This window comes from Harpegnathos saltator, unplaced genomic scaffold (genome assembly GCF_003227715.2).
Source record: "Harpegnathos saltator strain DR-91 unplaced genomic scaffold, Hsal_v8.6 scaffold33, whole genome shotgun sequence".
Classification (NCBI taxonomy): Eukaryota; Metazoa; Arthropoda; class Insecta; order Hymenoptera; family Formicidae; genus Harpegnathos; species Harpegnathos saltator.
Genome location: NW_020230128.1, coordinates 296,805 through 315,448, shown reverse-complemented (window position 1 = coordinate 315,448; position 18,644 = coordinate 296,805). Strand labels below are relative to the sequence as shown.

General features: G+C 34.7%; 2 protein-coding genes across 2 annotated transcripts; one reads left to right on the top strand and one right to left on the bottom strand.

Moving 5' to 3' along the window:
• Positions 1-1,367: 1,367 nt before the first annotated feature.
• On the top strand, positions 1,368-10,327 carry Ir76b (Ionotropic receptor 76b). The gene is made up of 9 exons (XM_011149532.3): positions 1,368-1,698; positions 2,538-2,611; positions 5,900-6,076; positions 7,094-7,320; positions 7,445-7,554; positions 7,947-8,140; positions 8,403-8,508; positions 8,731-8,920; positions 9,606-10,327. The coding sequence occupies exons 1-9, from the start codon at positions 1,590-1,592 to the stop codon at positions 10,135-10,137; spliced, it is 1,719 nt and encodes a 572-aa protein (XP_011147834.1). The 5' UTR covers positions 1,368-1,589; the 3' UTR covers positions 10,138-10,327.
• A 3,756-nt stretch (positions 10,328-14,083) lies between these two features.
• LOC105188208 (THAP domain-containing protein 1-like) lies at positions 14,084-15,785 on the bottom strand. The gene is made up of 5 exons (XM_011149555.3): positions 15,378-15,785; positions 15,097-15,293; positions 14,821-14,883; positions 14,660-14,752; positions 14,084-14,535 (listed from the first exon to the last, which is right to left on the bottom strand). The coding sequence occupies exons 1-5, from the start codon at positions 15,452-15,454 to the stop codon at positions 14,258-14,260; spliced, it is 708 nt and encodes a 235-aa protein (XP_011147857.2). The 5' UTR covers positions 15,455-15,785; the 3' UTR covers positions 14,084-14,257.
• Between the last annotated feature and the right edge of the window lie 2,859 nt (positions 15,786-18,644).

The following is an 18,644-nucleotide window of genomic DNA, read 5'->3' as shown; positions in this document are numbered from 1 at the left end:
GGGTACACATATCTTACGAGAGAAGCAAAATCTATCTTATATTAATTTTTTTACTTCGGTTTGTCTAGATGAAAGTCCCTTCGCATTTAAGAAGGACATGTATCAAAGACGATTAATCTCAATGATCTCATTTCCACTTGACATTATACGCTGACATGCACGTCCTATTAATAATATCACTATTAATTTTCTCTGACGGGTGATTCTCACACGATTACTTGCTTAATGTTACTAATGGTGCGTATATTGATCGCACACATTTAACGCAACCTTCGAGCCGACTGAATATAATGCACCCTCACGAGGACCTTATGTCTCGTCCACGAACATTAATCTTCCAATTTATCTCCAGAATATCGTAACAACGTTGCTGTTGCGACGTTGTTGCGACGTTGTTCGAGTTCGATTAAGAAAGTCCTGCCTCGCCCATCATACTCTCTAGACATCACCCCATCTGATTTTCATCTATTCCAACCGATATAGTACGGTCTATTTGATGCACAATTCTGAAATACTGAGAAAATGCGAAAATGGATTGATAAATGGATTTTGCCTCAGAGGGTGAGGGAGTCATTTTATAATATTTATATAATTTTATAATATTTATAATATTTAATTAAAATATTATAATATCATCTTATTGTTACTAATAAATAAAAATTACTTTAACATTTTACAAAATTTTGCAAACATTTAATAATACTCGTTAAAAGAACGAAGAATTAAATAATATTGTGTGTTAAATATTAGATGCGATTTATGTGATAAAACATATATGCATGCACGTGCTTCTCCCAGTATTCAATATTGCTGATTAATCATCCGTTATCACAATTAAATATTAAATAAAATGTGTCCATTAAACAGGTATTTAAAAAGATGTGTGCGTCCTACCTGCTTATTAACGTTTCGTGAGATATTCATCTCATAGATACTAACATGAAATACTAATATGAAATGCGTTACTTTTCTTTGCGCACAGCATACGTTACTCGGAATTTTTAAACAGAATATTGTTTTAATCGATTCCGTGTAAAGTGGATGTAGTTTTACTTAATTTTTATGAAATATTTCGCAATATCGAGAGAGATCAATGACTGATGTATGAACTTTTATAATATATATTTCAAATTTTTATAATATTCGAACAACTTAATTTTTATATTACTCAAAATGCATATAATTGTGCATTGCAATTCACAAATTTCCATTATCTACGTTGAAATTACGTACATGAATTCTCGATGAAAACAGTCAACGCAACGGCCAGTGCAAGCGCCAATAGAATTTCTGGCAAGATGACCGATGAATGGTCGAGGAACGTGTTAAGGGTTGACGGCGCCCGCGCGTACAAGACACCGTCAGGGTTTCTACCACCCTTTTGCCCCTCTTTGGATACCTTCAACGGTCGCGTGACACACTGACATACCACGGAACGACGTGTCCGTCACTACGTTGCTGTCGTCCAGGTCAGAATGACCAGACAAGTGTCAGTATCGATTCACCTGGCTGCTGGTTATGCCACATTGAGCGAAGCATTTCCGGACGTAGGATCTGATCAATCAGACAGGATCCAATGATCGACATGCATGCCGATAAAATGTAGTCACGGATATCACCGAAGGATGCACAGCTTCCGACAACTTTTATTTGGAACACTGATCCTCGCGACGCATCATCATATCAGCCATGGGCAGAGTGAGTACTTCTTCAAAATGATTACACAGTCGAACGAAAATGATTTTTTTTCAAACATAAGAACGAGACTAGTCATTTTTGAACGCTGAATATAAATTCGGTTTCCAAATTGTCCCGTTATGTCACAATTTTTTAAAATTTGTAGGAAAGAGCTATTTCAATATATTTTATCATATTATAACGAATGATCAATATACTTAATTCTGATTCCAATAAAACTTTTCCAACATGTTAAATTTCATATAGTTCATAGTTATAATATGATGAAATATGTTAAAATAACCCTTTTTTGCAACTTGAGCTATAAATTCCTAAAAAATTGTGACGTGATGAAGCAATTTAGAAACCAGATTCGTATTCAACGCATCTAAAAACCTATAGGAAATAACTAATCTCATTCTAATTTTTTTATTGCGTAATTTTTATTGCATAATTTGTAATATTTTTATCAAAATTACGAACCCTCATAGAAAATGAAAGTAGACACGCACTATAAATACAAATGCAATTGTATTCAAAATAATATTTAAAAAAATTAAATAATGAGAAAGTTCCGCGAGAGTTCACTCCGTTTGGGCGGTAAGTTGTTAAATCATAGAAAAGTTATTCCATTCACGTGGTGAACCAACGTGATTAACGCGCAATACAATAAACACGCGCGAATTCATTATCCGTCCGAATGACAGTAATTGTACGTAAATATTAAAATTAACATCTAAATAATAGTATTTTTGAGAAAGGTAGAACCGCTATCGAGCTAAAATCCGAAGATACATACTCGTGCAATTTGACGTATCATTAGAGCGTTAATTTTGTGAAAGACAACATTGTGTTTGCAGATGGCACGACCACCGACGAGCCGTATTCTGTAGAGTCAACAATACCCGAGGAAGTGAAAATAACAACGTGGAACGTAAGTTTGACAGTTACACATCTACACAGTATCGTATGTGTGCGCGTCGAAAAAGAATAAAAAAAAAAATATGTGGAACATCCTTCGAATACGCACGAAAAAATCGAAAACTTTTCTATATTTAAAAATGTACCATCAATCTCGCTCGCAAAGTTATATTTTCACCGACGGGGATTGTAATCAAGATTTTGCCGATACCTTTGATACGTCTATCCGTCCACAGAACACCCATATCTAAACGTCGAATAAGCGTTACGGACGTCGAGAAAATTGCGCACATTTATTTGGAGATAAAGCATAAATTGCTTACGCGCAATACATTGTTTATAACTGGCGTTAAATGATCATCATATTACTTTTGATCTCCGAGGATAAAATAAATAAGGCTAGTTCTGACAGAGAAACGTTCTCGTTCTTGCGTCTATATTTGCACATATCTCGAAATTTCGCGCGACTATTCCTCGCTAAAGGAATGCGTACAAACATAATAACGAAGCCAATAAGGACTACTTCTATTTAGTTTGCCCGGCACTCGTTGCTTTTCCTTGACGCAACAGCGACCTCAGCATAACTTAATGTCATTTGCGCAGCGGGATGACTTATCCATTCAACAAAGAGATTTGCTAAATTTTACGTCTCGTAATTAGTCAACCGATTAGACGGGATATTCGAATTGTAGTCTGCTCAATTGTTAACTGAGAGCACATCTGTTCCGAATATATATTCATACTCTGATGATAATGAAAAGTTCAAATTTCGAATAATTTCGCAGTGATTAAATAATTTTAGTGGCAAATTGGAAATTAATTAAAATCTTTCGTAGTGTCGCGTTGATAACACGGACATTATAACTACGAACGCGAGCTCACGCGTTCGCTTAGTTTTATCGCTCCTTTGATGGAACCGTTAAGTGCACATTTTTACGAGTTCATTTGACGACGCGTAAATAACGATGCAAATGTCATGGTATAACTTCACGTATTCTCCATGGAAGAAATATTGACGATACCTTTATTATGGCAGAATTATCCATATATTTTCTCCGCGGGATTTGTGACTACGTTTGTAACATTTTAACGGACAACTATAATTACTTCGAAATTGCAAAAATTACAAAGATTAAGTATAATGATATATAATATGAAAAATTCTAATGATAATAAACTGTAAGTTTATGTCAATCAATAAGCTTTTCAGTCCCTACGCATGTCTGGCTCAGACTGGTAATTACAAAGGATATATATTCAAAAAACTATTCAAAAAAAGCAGCACGACTCAACCCCTCGCATGTCAGAAGCGACGATCCATCGTATGATTTATTGATCAAAACGCCAAAACGGCCTACTTTTACGTTCTTCCTAAGCGAAAAAGCTGAACGCAACACGCGAAACGTGAAACATCGCACGTGATTCATATCTCAGGTATATTAAGCTATCTAAGCCAAATTATCAACACAATAAATTATACATGAAAATAATTTGCTCATTTTTTGCTTCCCAAATATCTGGAGGTCCTGAACTTTTTGCTTTCAGAGTAATTTCTCAGAAGTAACTTTTTTACTTCAACCATTAAGGTTACTCAAATTAAGTTATAAAAATAGCGTACACACGAGTCAAAGCAAAAAATTAATAAATCTCAATTAATTTGCTACTTTTTACTACCGTTTACATATAAAAATGTTTTGTTAAATCATTTTATTGTTGATGCGATATTCGAAAGCAAAATTCATTAAATAAATAAGTTGCTCACATGATAGTGACATCAAAATGTTTCGCACAACTAAAATTACAAAAAAGAGAAATTTCTCATTGTCAAAACAATTTAAATCCATGTCAGTCGAAGACAATATTAATTACAAATATTTAGCAATTCTAATTCTTCAGCTAATAGAATGATAAGCGATATCAATAAGAAAAAATTTTCTTCAATTTTAATTATTTTTAATAATTTTTGAAAGCTTTTAATTATTTTTGTTTTTAAAAAGCAAATAATTTAAGAAACATTTTGATATTCCAATCATATCATATAAGCAACACATTTCTTTAATGAATTTTGTTTCTGGTAGTTTCGATTGCACGAAATCAATCGTTTCTAAAATTTATTTCGCAAGTAAACATTTTGATATTTGGAATAAGTAATTCAAGAAATATTTTATGTCATAACCATGCAAGTAACTAATTCCTTAATGACTTTTTTCTTCTTGAACATTAATTCTATTGATAATAAAATAATTTAACAAAATAATTTCTGTTATATGTAGGTAATAGCAAAAAAAGGAAATAATTTGAAGTTTCTTAATTTTTTATTTATTTATATATATATTGTTTTTGCAATGACTTGATAGCTTAATGTTAAGCCACCTAGCCATTCGTAATTTTTTCATAGTTAAAGTGAAAAATTACTTTTGAAAATAAAAAAATAATAAAAAATTAGCAAATTATTTTCACATACTATTTATTGCGTTTTGATATAATTTCGCTTAAATAGTTTAATATACTTCATAAGTACCAATAACGAGAGCCACTTTTCCGCCGTAAAAACGCCGTACGCTGCAATTTTCTAAGTACAATTTACGACCGCGAATGTGGCTGCAACCATGTGTTATCCTGAATAGCATGTAAATGCCAGAACGTTTGAGAGAGAATCAATGATCGCAGTAGGTCAGAATGCGGCGCAAAAACATTCGAGTTTCTTCGCAGAAAGAAAGCGCATATTATCTAATACCCGGACGTTCTCGTTTTCCCTTTGCATCTCCGCATTTAAATACTGCTATATTATTGTTTTATGCTCATCTTGTGCTCCGAATCGTTGTGCATCTCATATTTCAAAGAAAAACGTTGAGAATTTACGATGCTCGATAGAGGGTTTAAATTGAGAGGGAAATAATATAATAATCATAATAACTGCAACGAGAGAGACCGCATAGTGGAAAATCGAAGAGTCTCTTCACGATGACATTGCATGTCTCGCATGACACGGCTAAACAGAGAACGGTAACCGGCAATCTAGTGTGTTGTTAGGCCTCTCGCGTTATGTGAGTATCGTGTTTGTTAATAAACACGCACATTTCTTCGCTAATATATCTACCGACATACATCTTGCAATCTTCATAAACGTCCGTCAACGCGTTCAAGCAAGTCAATATCGAACATTGGAATAAAGATATGTTCGAGTAGTACTCTAATTACGTGAGAAACGATCGCGATACGCTATGATAATGAACGTACGAAGATGCAATAATTAAAACAGCACCAACCATAGACGCCAAGTTAAATGGAATTGTTACAGGACATGCCATTTTCCGGCCTAGCAATGGAGAACGGCACGTGGGTGGGAAAAGGTTACGCGTTTTATTTACTCGAGTTGCTCAGTTCCAAATTAAATTTCACGTACACCATTGTGCCGCCGAAACAGCACATTCTAGGCAACAAGGACAGCGGAATAGTGAATTTACTTTACGAGAAGGTAAGATATTTTTCACTCCGAGCTGTCGCCCTTAATTACTATCCAATGCTGGTGGATATCTTTGATACGCGTAAACTTTGGGTCTGAATTGTTGAGCGATTTAAGAAAGGGAGATAATTAATTTCTCTTCCGCGTGTTCCATTAACTTTTCCGAATGATCTTCCGTCTGGAGACATCCAACACCAGATTTTGACCACGAATTTTGGCAGAAATACTTCAAGTGATATCAAACGAATGTCCTCAAATGGATTTCCATCGATAACAATGTTTAATGCCAAAAATGTGTAAATTATATATCGTTGTTTGTATTATACTACTTTGTTAGATGTAAATTTGGGTTAAGTTCTTTTTCATTTATATATTTTTTATTTATATAATAAATTTAAAGTTTAGAATTACAAGTTACTGATGCTCTATATAATATACTCAATACAAATAACTCTATGAATAATTATATAATTTATGTGTATATTTTTTATTTAAATTTATACGGTTCTTTGCTTTTGACGTTTACTGCTTAACGGCAGCAACACATGCTATGATGCTTTTGCTTCTGATTCATAATATCCTACCCTACATAGAGATCTTATTTATAAGCTAATCTTCTCGAAATCCATTATTTTTAGTACATTACAGATTCATCCATTTAGTAAGACGAAAATTTAACAAATATATTCACCTGGCGAAGTAATATAATACGAGTGGCGATATATAATTTTACATTATATTTAATTTAAATTAAATATTTTTTTACATATTTTATTTAAATATGTAAAATATTTAACTTAACATTTTTTTTTACATTAAACATTGTTATCGGTGGAAATCCACTCGAGGACATTCGTTTGACATCATTTGAAGTATTTTCTGAAATTCGTAGCAATCTGGGGTTGGACATTTTCAAAAGTTTATTCGCTCTTTCTCCGACCAAACATAAGTGAAATTTCCGTCAAAGGGAATAAAAGTAGATCAAATAATCGATGAGAAAGAAAACATAGAAAGTTCCCGTTCGAACAGAAGGTGGACATGGCAGTGGCTTTCTTGCCGACTTTGCCGGAGTTGCGGAAATATTGCACGTTCAGCACAGCCTTGGACCAGGGCGAACTAACAGCTTTGATGAAACGACCGCAAGAATCAGCAACCGGTTCGGGACTGCTCGCACCGTTCCACCAAACTGTCTGGTTATTGGTCCTGGCTGCGGTGCTCTCGGTAGGACCGATTATCTACGTCTTCGCCACGTTTAGGTTCGTCGAATGTTGTTGACAAAAAAAATCATAAATCAAAAATCAGAAAATCATAAATCAAAAGCGTATTCTATGAGGGAACGAAGTCCCGTAATACTCGTCGATGTCATCATTGATTTTGCAGGGCGAAATTGTGGAACGATCTTAACTCGGAGAATTATAACCTGTTTTCCTGTATGTGGTTTGTGTACAGTTCTTTGTTGAAGCAGGGAACGAACATAGCTGCAACAACAGGTACGAGACTGTTGTATAGATTTTTAATATTTACGTTTTGAATATCTACGATCGCGCGGATAACGACATCTGTGAGAGTTGTGGCACTCGCGCTAGACAACAACTGAATAAAGATTGTGCTTTAATTAAACAACACTCGTACTTCTACGATTCGTGTGCATTAATATAATGAAAATAAAGTGAGAAACGAGACCTTGTGTTCGAATGCCGTTGAGTTTTCAAAGAAATGCAGGTGTGATTTATATACGACTACTGACAGTCAAAGTGGCAATTTATTTCGCGATAACTCGCGAGAGCGATAAATACGCGGACATATGCTCGTTAGTACCTTGCATTATCATTACTGTGCGTTATCGAAACGGATCTCTGCTCGGTTCGCAAATTTATCGCAGACTCAACGCGAATTCTATTTGCCACGTGGTGGGTGTTCATCTTGATACTGACGTCCTTCTACACGGCGAATCTCACCGCATTCCTCACAAGGCCGCAATTCACCTTGCCGATCAATTCTCTAAATGATATAGCGCGCAAAGGTTATCACTGGGTCACTTACAAAGGACGCACAATCGAGTATTTGATCACTCAGGTAGGTATTTGTGGCAGCTTTCATTAAAAGCTTACAACACAAAAACTTACGAGAAAGCTAATGGATTAATTATTATTCTTCAGTCTTATTACCAAATGATATTATTAAATAACAAATGACACTAGTACTGTAAAAAGAATGAAGGATTAAAATATATATATTGTTTTAACTTAGAAAGGTAGGACTCGAAGGTCCTAGAAAGGTAGGAATGCGATAAAATTTACCAAGATAATTACTGAATAAAGCGTTTCATCGGTTTCAGTATCACCCGGACGAATTGACTCCGTTGAATTCTACGAGATGGAAAGGCCACTATATCACGGCATATGAACATCCAGTTGAAGCTATTCTCAAAGCCGTCGATAAGAGTAAGTAGTACCGTCCGCTCAAAACTCACAACTTGCTTATCACCCGTATTCATAGTTAGGCCTTATATTTAAGGCTTCCTTAAGTTTATCTTCAGATGGTCTGTAGCCAATAAAATAATCCGTGCAGCATCTAAAGATGGATATAAGGAGGCCTCAGAGATAAGGCCTGACTATGAATACGGGTTTAATGATAAACAAGAGTAAAACGATGCTAATCTTTAGATCAACTATTCCTCGCGGAAGCCCATTACCTTCAGACCCTGATATTCGAGGATTACATCAATAAAACCCGGCTGCATCTGGAGCATCAGAAAAAGTGTACATACGTCATTATGCCTAGCACGATTCTTGTCACCAGCAGAGCGTTCGCCTTCCCTTTAGGATCTTCTTTAGAAAAACCGATCAACAAGGAGTAAGCATCAAACTTCGCAATAAAAAATCGAATAAAAATAAGAGCGTAAACTAATGAGTGTATCTATATAGGATGAGCCAGGCGATTGGGATTAGGTTATATCTCGAGTTTAGTTTTACAATAATATACTGAAATATAAAAAAAAATTGTAGAGGAAAAGCTGAATGATATAGAAAGGCCTACTTTCCTACCTGCCTAGTTTAGTTTTCTTTCATAAAATAACAATGTACTTAAAAAATGAACTCTCTTTTTAAATGGAATTACGCACTTTTTTTACATAGATCGATCTGTCGAAACAACCTGCGTGAAAAGTGTATAATGTAAGAAAAATCAACAACACGTTAAACGAATTATACTCGAAGAACGAATTAAATTACATTAATATAAATAGTGACTACCTCAATTGTATAATGAAAAACATACAAAAACAATTTATGAGGTGTTTCTTTTCCATTTAACTTTCTTCTCTACAATCTTTTTATATTACTAATCAAACTCGAGATATAACCCGTCCCAATTGCGCGGCTCATCCTGAAGTAGTTGAGTATATGATGTGATTTAAACTGCACGATATTTACTACTCAAATATTATTAAGAATTTATTACTTAGATAGATTTTGAAACTACCGAAACTATTCTTCACCGATGTAATTAATTTAATGTTTACTTATCAAACGTGTTGCAGGCTGATGGCTCTGGTGGAGTCCGGTATAATAAAACGCGCGAAACTGAGAGATCTACCGCTCGCGGAAGTATGCCCGGTGGATCTTCGCTCCACCGAACGGCAATTGACGAACTCCGACTTGTCCCTGACTTACAAAGTCGTAATCACCGGATACGCGATCGCGTCGATGATCTTCTTCATCGAGCTAATAATGAGATGTACCACAAACATTTACAAGCGACGAAAAGCAACCGGCAAATGTTGCGACTGCACCACTTTCAGCTGCTGCAAACCGAAGCGACAGTCGAAAACAGTTGCTACTCCAGAACTAGTGTATATCAGTAAAAATCATTTACTCGACAGCCAGATCAATTTGAAGCAAGATGGGAAGAGAAACATGAGACCGTATCCGAACGTTCCGCATAATATCATTCACGGGAAAAAACACTGCATCAACGGACGCGATTATTACGTCGTGATAGATCGCGGCGGCGATCAAAGATTGATACCCATCCGCACGCCATCCGCGTTTCTGTTTCAGTACGCGGCATAGCCGAAAGGACGATGACTTACATTTTGCACAATCTCAACGAGCCACGGAACTCATTAAAGATTTTAAAATATTAATCACATATCAAATATCATACGTCGCCAGTAATCATATTATCATATTCCGACAAAGTGTTCTAATATCACGATGTACAAAGTGTCCTGAATTATTCTTGAAATAAAGACCCAGCCTGATCATGTATTTTTGTTATACTATACAAAATATCATCGAAATAGTTCTCCTACTTTTTATTTTTATATAAAATATATTTTTTATCTGTCGAAAATTGTAAAAATATTTACACATGTGCACACGTGTGCGTATGTTCATAATAGAGTATAAAAAATGCTTACACTTATTGGCGTTATCATTGCTAGAAATTGTCCGCGCGATCTCGAAAGATTTTCTCCCGATTTGCAGATAACACATTGCGTTAAAGATAAGATAAATAAGAGATAGGATGAGGAAGGAACTTATACGGCGATAAGATCGCCGCTGACTTGTCTACCACCGCACGGTCTGCTCATCGTTGATGAGACAAAGACAGAACGAGTCTGTGCTTTTCTAACTTGCTATTATTGTACGAAAGTAGAACAGACGAGAATCGTACGCATTTTGGTTTTACCATCAGGACAGATGTAGTTCGTATGCACTTTCTCAGATAGCGCGTCGAAAGATGCATACTCTGGAATCTAACCCAGTGGCCACTCTCAGGCTTCTCTCTGATGCAACTAGGGACAATATTTCTATGAAACTAGGGACATGGAGCATATTCTCTTCTACTGTTGCCTCACCAGAGACAAATCCGATAAATCCATTTAAAACTTCATAGAAATTGATTTTAAAATTTCACAAAAAAATTTGGTATTAGGCAATATTATGGATAAGGCATTTAACATCAACATATGTCTAATTTTTCTAAAATCCAGATTAATATAGCTTTTCGGATAGCGTAGAGAGTAAGTAAAAATTTGGGGAAGTAAATATGGTTCTCTACGACACGTCGTCTGGGTAAGCGCGCGGCGGCGTGAGTTCTAGAAATCGACGAGGCATTTACACGGACGTGCGTAGTGCGTAATTTCACTCGGCATTCCCGACAATCCGGTTTCGTTAATTACTTACTTTCGACTACTGGACGATACTTCGCTATGACAAATGCACGAAATTTGCTTTCGGTACTTTTGACGAAACAGTACACACCGATATTCGCCTTTGATAATTCGAAACAGATAGAGATTGACAAGAGTAATTGCAGATTCATAAAGTCATGATTACTAGTCGGATGATGACGGATTGTGAATGCCGAGCGTGAAATTCCGACTTCTTATTCCCGGAAAATTTGTCAAACGTCCGCTCTCGTTATCGGAGACTTCCCGCATAATAAATGAATCCATATACCTGGAAACGTGACGTATCGCTGCCGGCTTTCTGCTTCCCGACTGCTGAAGTCCTCCGGATTTCACTCGCTCACACTTCTAATGCCGATACTCGTGATTCGACCGGTTAATGAACACGATGCCGACGCGATGCGGATTAAGTATCTCGAGGACCGGCGAGATATATTTCTTTTAATTACACGAAACGGAAGTGACGAGCACGTCGCGCACGGCTGCTGCTGATGAAATGAGGTTGAATACGCGAGGCGCGCGAGTATTAATACGAAGGGCAAAAAGTGTCGTCGCTCGCGAGCCGATTAACACAATCGGCGCGATGTAAACATTACGGGCCTCGGCGGCGATTGAAGCAAGAGAGACTTGTCCTTAGGCGTCTCTTCTTTTCTCGAAGGTTCCGGAACGACGAGGGGAATGCGAGCAGACCTTTCAACTCGCGACATTGATTTACTATTTATTGATTACTGGAAATAAAAAAAATTATTCTGTCGAAGCATCGGATATTTGTTAGCTTTATGTTAATTAAAAAGGAATGTGTACGATTAGAAAATGTGTTAGCAACTAATTGTACAGAGTGTCAATCCAGACAGCACCGGACATCCAGTGGATGTACGTTTCACGTCCAATTTATGTCCGTAAGTCCGATTTACGTTCGTGGACATAAATTAGACGTAACAAGGATGTCCTTATTGGACATCGGACCTGTAGGACGTCCGATGTACATCCATCGTATGTCCTATGTCCGAAGTTGTGACAAACGTACGTCCTATGGACGTCTTTTGTAAAAAAAATGGACATATAACTGGACGGACGTCCAGTGGACATCCGTGTATTGTCTGGGAAAATTGTTGTGACGCCGTTTTCGGAGAATAATTAAAGTTCATGGTAGCGTTAAAGAGTGGAATTTCATCCCATGCAGATTTTTCTCGTTCTTATCAAATGTTAGATTATCCGCTGCGGACAATAACTCTTCTACTTTTCATCTAATATTCAATGATGGTAAATAACATTTAATTGTCTCCGTTTGGCTTTTTTATTTTGAAAATAAAAAAATATATACTAGAGTAAGATTTCACCCATGACAACATCAACGTGATTTTCTTTGGTGCTTTTTATAAAAGTTCAGATATTTCGTCGACTCGCGAGATATTTATAATCGGAATCTCGTCGCGTTAATTAACACGGAGCTCCTCCAAGCGGATCGAACGCTCACCGACGATCAGTGTCAGTGCCACGAGCGAATGTCCGGAGCGGACGGGATGCTGAATTGAGAAGCAGAACGAAGGGAACGAGACGCGGCCAACGATACATCAAGCGTCTCCATACATGTCAAATTGTTTATTATAGAAGAGATTTTGATACGGCAATATATATTCGAAGATTTAACATTTAATACGTACTTTTATTTTTCCTTTTCCTCCCCCCTCCCCCCGCGCTCTTTTTAAACCACCGGGCATAGTCTGGCATAGAGATGGCAACTGTGGTTGCAGCATGGACATAAACCGCCTGAAAGTAGATGAAGCACGGACTTCTACCACATGCAGATTTTACCACCAAACTTGAAAGTGGATGTAACATCATAGTTCCCCTCTCAAAATGGATGCAAATGGCGTCCTTTCTCAGTGCGGAAAGTCAGTATCGCCGAAAACCGTGTTGGCCGCTCTCAGGTTTTTCTCAATGGTGCTATTATTTAACTCGTTATTGGAGTTAACGACAGTTTCGTTATCGTTGTCTCGCAACTCGCAACTGGAGTGTTTGCAACCTATTCTGGACCGGGCTTAAAAGTTGCGTTCCGATATTCACTGCCAGCACCACAGACTTCTATATAATACACCGCTAATAGACCGCTAACTGCGTCCCTTTAATACCTCGTCTACAATAGAAGTCATAGAGTCGTAAGTCGCACAAATTGACCAATCGCGGTCGATTATTTTTCTCTTACCGGACTATGATTGGTCAATTTCTACGACTTACGACTCTACGACTTCTATTGTAGACGAGGTATTAAGCCCCTTGCACAATGCCAGGCAACAGGCAATAAGAATTAAAATAAACCAATCACAATTGATTATTCTTGTAATAGTCGATTGTGATTGGTCTTTTTATTCTTATTTTGGTCTTATTATATTTATATTTATTATGTGATTGGTGATTTTTATTCTTATTGCTTGTTGCCTGACATTGTGCAAGGGGCCGTATTGTTGCCAAAAAGTATGTACAACTTGCGCAGAATACGGACTAAGGGATGCGCAGTAAACAGTTATATACTTCTATAGGCGTACTCAATTTAATATTTCCAACGATTGCGACGTTATCCTAATCTTGTTTCTCATATGTTGAATGAAAATAGAATGATGTCCCAATCATTGTGAGCGTGAAATGGATCTCTACCTTTATATCTCGTGTTAAACAAATAATATGAAGTGAAGTTGTATGCTATGCAAAATTATGAGGTGTTTAATTAAAAAATAGTTCAATAAAAAACAATAAGGTGTTTTTTCTTTCCTCTAATATTAATATATATGTTAAAATTTAATTCAATAAAAGTGTGCAGTGTGTTGATAAAAGTTTTTATAAGTTTATTGCAAGTATAGGAGAACATGTTAATTAATAATATAGTATACATAATAATATAGTATAGATGATGTTTCTCCAAAGTCATTATTTAAAATGTCATTTGAGGTACTATTTAATACATTCATATTTTTCATAGTCATTAACATATCTTCAAGTTAGCTATTTTTTCGTGTTACTTGTATCCGCAATGTTTTTATTAGTTTATCTTTAGTTACTAATTTTTCCTGATACTTCTTTTTTTCTTTTTCGTTAATATTTCTCAATATATCTGCTAGACTATTTAATTCTTTTTCGTGCTGTTCTTTTGACGACTCTATGTCAGCCTTCAATCTTTTATTTTCTTCTTCCATTTTCTGCATTTTTACTTTCAAGTTTTCCAATTCCTCTGAAGCTTTCCATTTCCTACTTTCATTTAACAATGCCTTTTCTGTATCTGTGAAAATAAGTCATATTGAACAAATGCAATCAGAACATCAGTATGTAGCATCTATATTCAGTAAATAAGGGATTTTATTTTTTTAAACTTTATATTAATATATATTAATATGTGTATGTACCTATGTCTAGAATGAATGTGATATTTTGTACATCAATATTCATATCTTGCGTAACTTCCATTTCTGTTATAATATACTCTGTTTCTTCTGTCTCTGCAAATAAATATCAAATAACCTTCAATAGAAATCAAACTACATAAATATAAAATTAAGATCCTTACCTTGTAACTGTCCACATACCCTGTACATATCACCACTATCTTCAGTAGAAATAACCTCATTTGCTATGTTTGTTAAATTAAGATATAAACATTAAGTTTCATGTTCATGTTTCATTGTGTCATATGTTATTGCTTATATTGCATTTGGGTTTTTGTATATATTTGTACATATTTATTGTAATATATAGATAATTCTGTAAACTAATAATAAAATATTTGCAGTATATAAAATATATAGTAAACAATATGTAAATATTATTAATACAGAAATCTTACTTTCGTTTATCATACAGCTAAAGGGCAAATGTTTCGTGGGTATTGCATCTGGCTTTAAACGTTTTCGTATTTTTGTATTGTTAAAATATTCAGGCTTAAAATGTATTTCACACACCGCACTAGCTTTATTTGGTGTCCAATTAGTCTTTCCACTTGCTTTAATCCATTTTGCTGCTATACTTTCTATCCGTGGGAATCTAAATCATATATATTAAATTAATGTAATTTAATCTTCAAGTGTAAATTCTTTTAAACATGTATTATATTTCTTTTACACATACTCGAAAAGATGCTTCTTGTATTGCTTTTCCTCTTTTGCAGCACTCGGGCAACCAACGATTTCGCACCGTTTTGGCATATTTTCTGTGAATATTTACAATTTGGTAATTATTCAGTTTAGCCACATCATCACCAATTTTGATGAAACTAGGCTCATTCAACGCGTTTTTGCAAAACAAACAACTTTTTCCTCTAGCAAAATCGTCGCTCTGCCTTCCGAAGCGAGATGTTAAGCGTTAAAGCAGATAACAGTTTAGGTTATGAATCCTGTCAGATGGACTGAATGTAACGACACGAACAAACTGCACGAAGTATATGAGCATCACCACACACACACACACACACACACATCGAACGGGGGTGCGGGTGGGGGGGCCGAAGGCCCCCCTTGCACCCGTGTGTGTGTGTGTGTGTACACATGTTGGTACTGTATACATACGTTTGAGACATTTTCATATATTAAACATATGAATTTTTAGCTCATGTATCAGTGGTTATTTTTGTTGTGTAATAACCACTGATACATGAGCTAAAAATTCATATGTTTAATATATGAAAATGTCTTTGGGGAGAGGGCTTCGCCCCACCCCAATATATATTACTATTTTACACTTTTCGACTAAAAAGAACAGACCATAAGTCTCTGTATTACCGACATGACAGATTTCCTAACCTCGCATGTGTCACTTTTTAACTATTTATTTCTCGCAAACTAAAGCCGAGCGACCATTTTTACTTGCAGATTCGGCTTCTACACGTCAAAATACACAAGATAGGTGAGTTTGAGCGAAATCCAAGGTGAGGCCCGTCTTTTAAATAATTACCATATATATATATATATATATATATATATATATATGTCTGGGAAACATTGAATAAAAATCAAGATAAATGAAGAGAGACCAGTAAACTGTTTGTTTTTCAAGGACAATTGATTATGCTTCTTGCAATGTGATTGTACTGCTTATACTTTAAAGTCAAATTATACTAAAGTTCATGCCTATCACTCATGTTTTTGGTTATACAGAATTTTTTTCTATTGAGTTAATTTTTTTATTTATTCATCTTATTTGTTAATTCATTTATTTAATTCATTTTATTAGAAAGTGTTGATGTTTCTCAATACGTACATTTATTAATTTTTCAGGTATACTATTGTTAAAGCTTGAAGAAAGTGATCTCAGTGAAGCATTGAAATCCTTCAGGTTATACAAAATACCAAAGAAAAAAGTGTTAAGTAATTTAAGATAAACTGTTGCTTTTTTTTATTAATGGCTATTTTCATTTTATTTTTGTTTTATAATTTGTTGATCGTATCACTACCAAGAAAAATAAGTAATTTAAGATAAACTGTTGTTTTATTAATAACAAGTTTAGTTTTATTTTTTAATCTATTAATCCTATAAAATTTGTTAACTTATTTAATATTTAATATTTGTCTTTCATATTTTGATTAAGAAATATCTAACCAAGAAAGTTTTAGTGATTATTTTCAACATAAGATTAATGTTATTGATTTAATGCCTTATTTTTCAATCTATGAATTTAATCAATGTAAGTGTACTGTCTTGTTTTACTTTGTACAAAAATACTCTAAAATACTAAAAGAAAAAAAGAAATAAATATATTTGTAGTTTTTTCAATCATATATCACTATTATTATTTACTAAAACTAGTTGTTAAGTTGATTATCTCTTTTATAGAAGTAAATTAATTATAACTTTATTTCTTATTACGCACAATGTAATGACAATCTGTATGCTGAAGTCATAAGTCCAAATCTAAAATGAGTTTGCAATGGATATATTGGCAATAATTAGCCTTTAACCTTTAGCTATATCCAAAATTTTGATATAATTAAAAAATTTTTTTTAAGCATATTTTGCAACGTCATAAATCATAAGTAAGAACTCTCAAAATTCCAGCTCTTGTAGTAGTATGAAAAATGCTGGAAAGACAAAAATTTAGGGCACAAAACCAAAGGTTAAAAGCTTAGTATATTCATTGTAGATTCAGATTAACTCATTGTATGTAAAACCCTTATCAGACTATGCATTGAAGATTGAAATTTGGTCAATCAAAACAAAAGGAGCTGAAATTTATCCTGATTGAACAAATCTCAATTTCCAATTTTAATTTTTAATGCATGGTTTAATATGGATTTAACAATCCATTGGATTACAGAAGACGTCTTGTGGACGTATCTACAAGACATCTATTAGTCGCGTCTAAAAGAGCCCATTATGATATCTAGATGCGAAAATCAATCTATTCCAAACATGTGGAATAGATATCTACGCAATTATATTACATGCTTCTTACATTGCTTCTATGTAATATAATAGTTATACTTTGTGTTTACTCGGTAACAACGAAGAATACTGAAACATCTGTGATTGAAAGACAACTCTATCCATTATTCTGTGTTTGCAATGTACTTAATCACACCATAAAATAATTTAAATTTGTCGTGACAAAAGTTTGAAAAAAATGTTCGATAGCTAAAAGAGGATATAAGATACAAACGATTTGAAAACCTTTAAACATCTTTCTCTCCCTCTCTTTCTTTCCTCTCTCTCTCTCTCCTCGCTTTTTTTCTCCACCCTCTCTCTTTCATTCTCTCTCGCAACGTTGTGCAGATACGTTCTACACATTTTCTCGAGCGAAGTTTAATAACAATAGATATGTTGCATTATCATGTTATACAAAGAGATACAAATTTGTGATTTTTGCACAAGTACCGTGTTTTAAATAATCATGTGTCATGAACCATCAATTTCTCGTTAAGTTTCAATTGGACCGATGTGACAGTACTTATACTATTGTCCTATGCTTTCGGTCGGAGCATAGTAAAGCGGGTTAGATAGCTTTACACAAGCGTATAATTTCTCGAAACAGTACCGATAATACGTATCTATTAAATATTCATTGTAAGTCGATCGGACTCTTATATTGCTTCGCATTCGCATGTCGCCTTGCAAATTCATAACGTGATGCCTTGAAAACGATACTCCTATTTATGTATCCATATTAACAATTATATATATATGTATATATATATATAACACATATATGTATGTATATTCATATTTTGATTACATCAGTATTGGCGCGACATTATACCGTCGGTTCACCAACGAATCTTTAATAAAATACAATGCAATTCGGGATGGAGTTGTTGGCATTCTCTATACCAATGCACATTAAACAATTCCTTAAAAAATCTGCAATATTATAACTCTACGACAAGAAGTCGATTAACCAAATAT

What these genes read in the sequence shown, in the direction of transcription:
- Ir76b (XM_011149532.3), top strand. Translation starts at nt 1,590, where the DNA reads ATGCCGATAAAATGTAGTCACGGATATCACCGAAGGATGCACAGCTTC. An exon ending in TGAAAATAACAACGTGGAAC is followed by an intron (nt 2,612 to 5,899) that starts GTAAGTTTGACA and finishes GAATTGTTACAG; the next exon opens with GACATGCCATTTTCCGGCCT. An exon ending in GAAAAACCGATCAACAAGGA is followed by an intron (nt 8,921 to 9,605) that starts GTAAGCATCAAA and finishes AACGTGTTGCAG; the next exon opens with GCTGATGGCTCTGGTGGAGT.
- LOC105188208 (XM_011149555.3), bottom strand. Translation starts at nt 15,454, where the DNA reads ATGCCAAAACGGTGCGAAATCGTTGGTTGCCCGAGTGCTGCAAAAGAG. An exon ending in TACAAGAAGCATCTTTTCGA is followed by an intron (nt 15,294 to 15,377) that starts GTATGTGTAAAA and finishes TATATGATTTAG; the next exon opens with ATTCCCACGGATAGAAAGTA. An exon ending in CACATTCATTCTAGACATAG is followed by an intron (nt 14,536 to 14,659) that starts GTACATACACAT and finishes TTATTTTCACAG; the next exon opens with ATACAGAAAAGGCATTGTTA.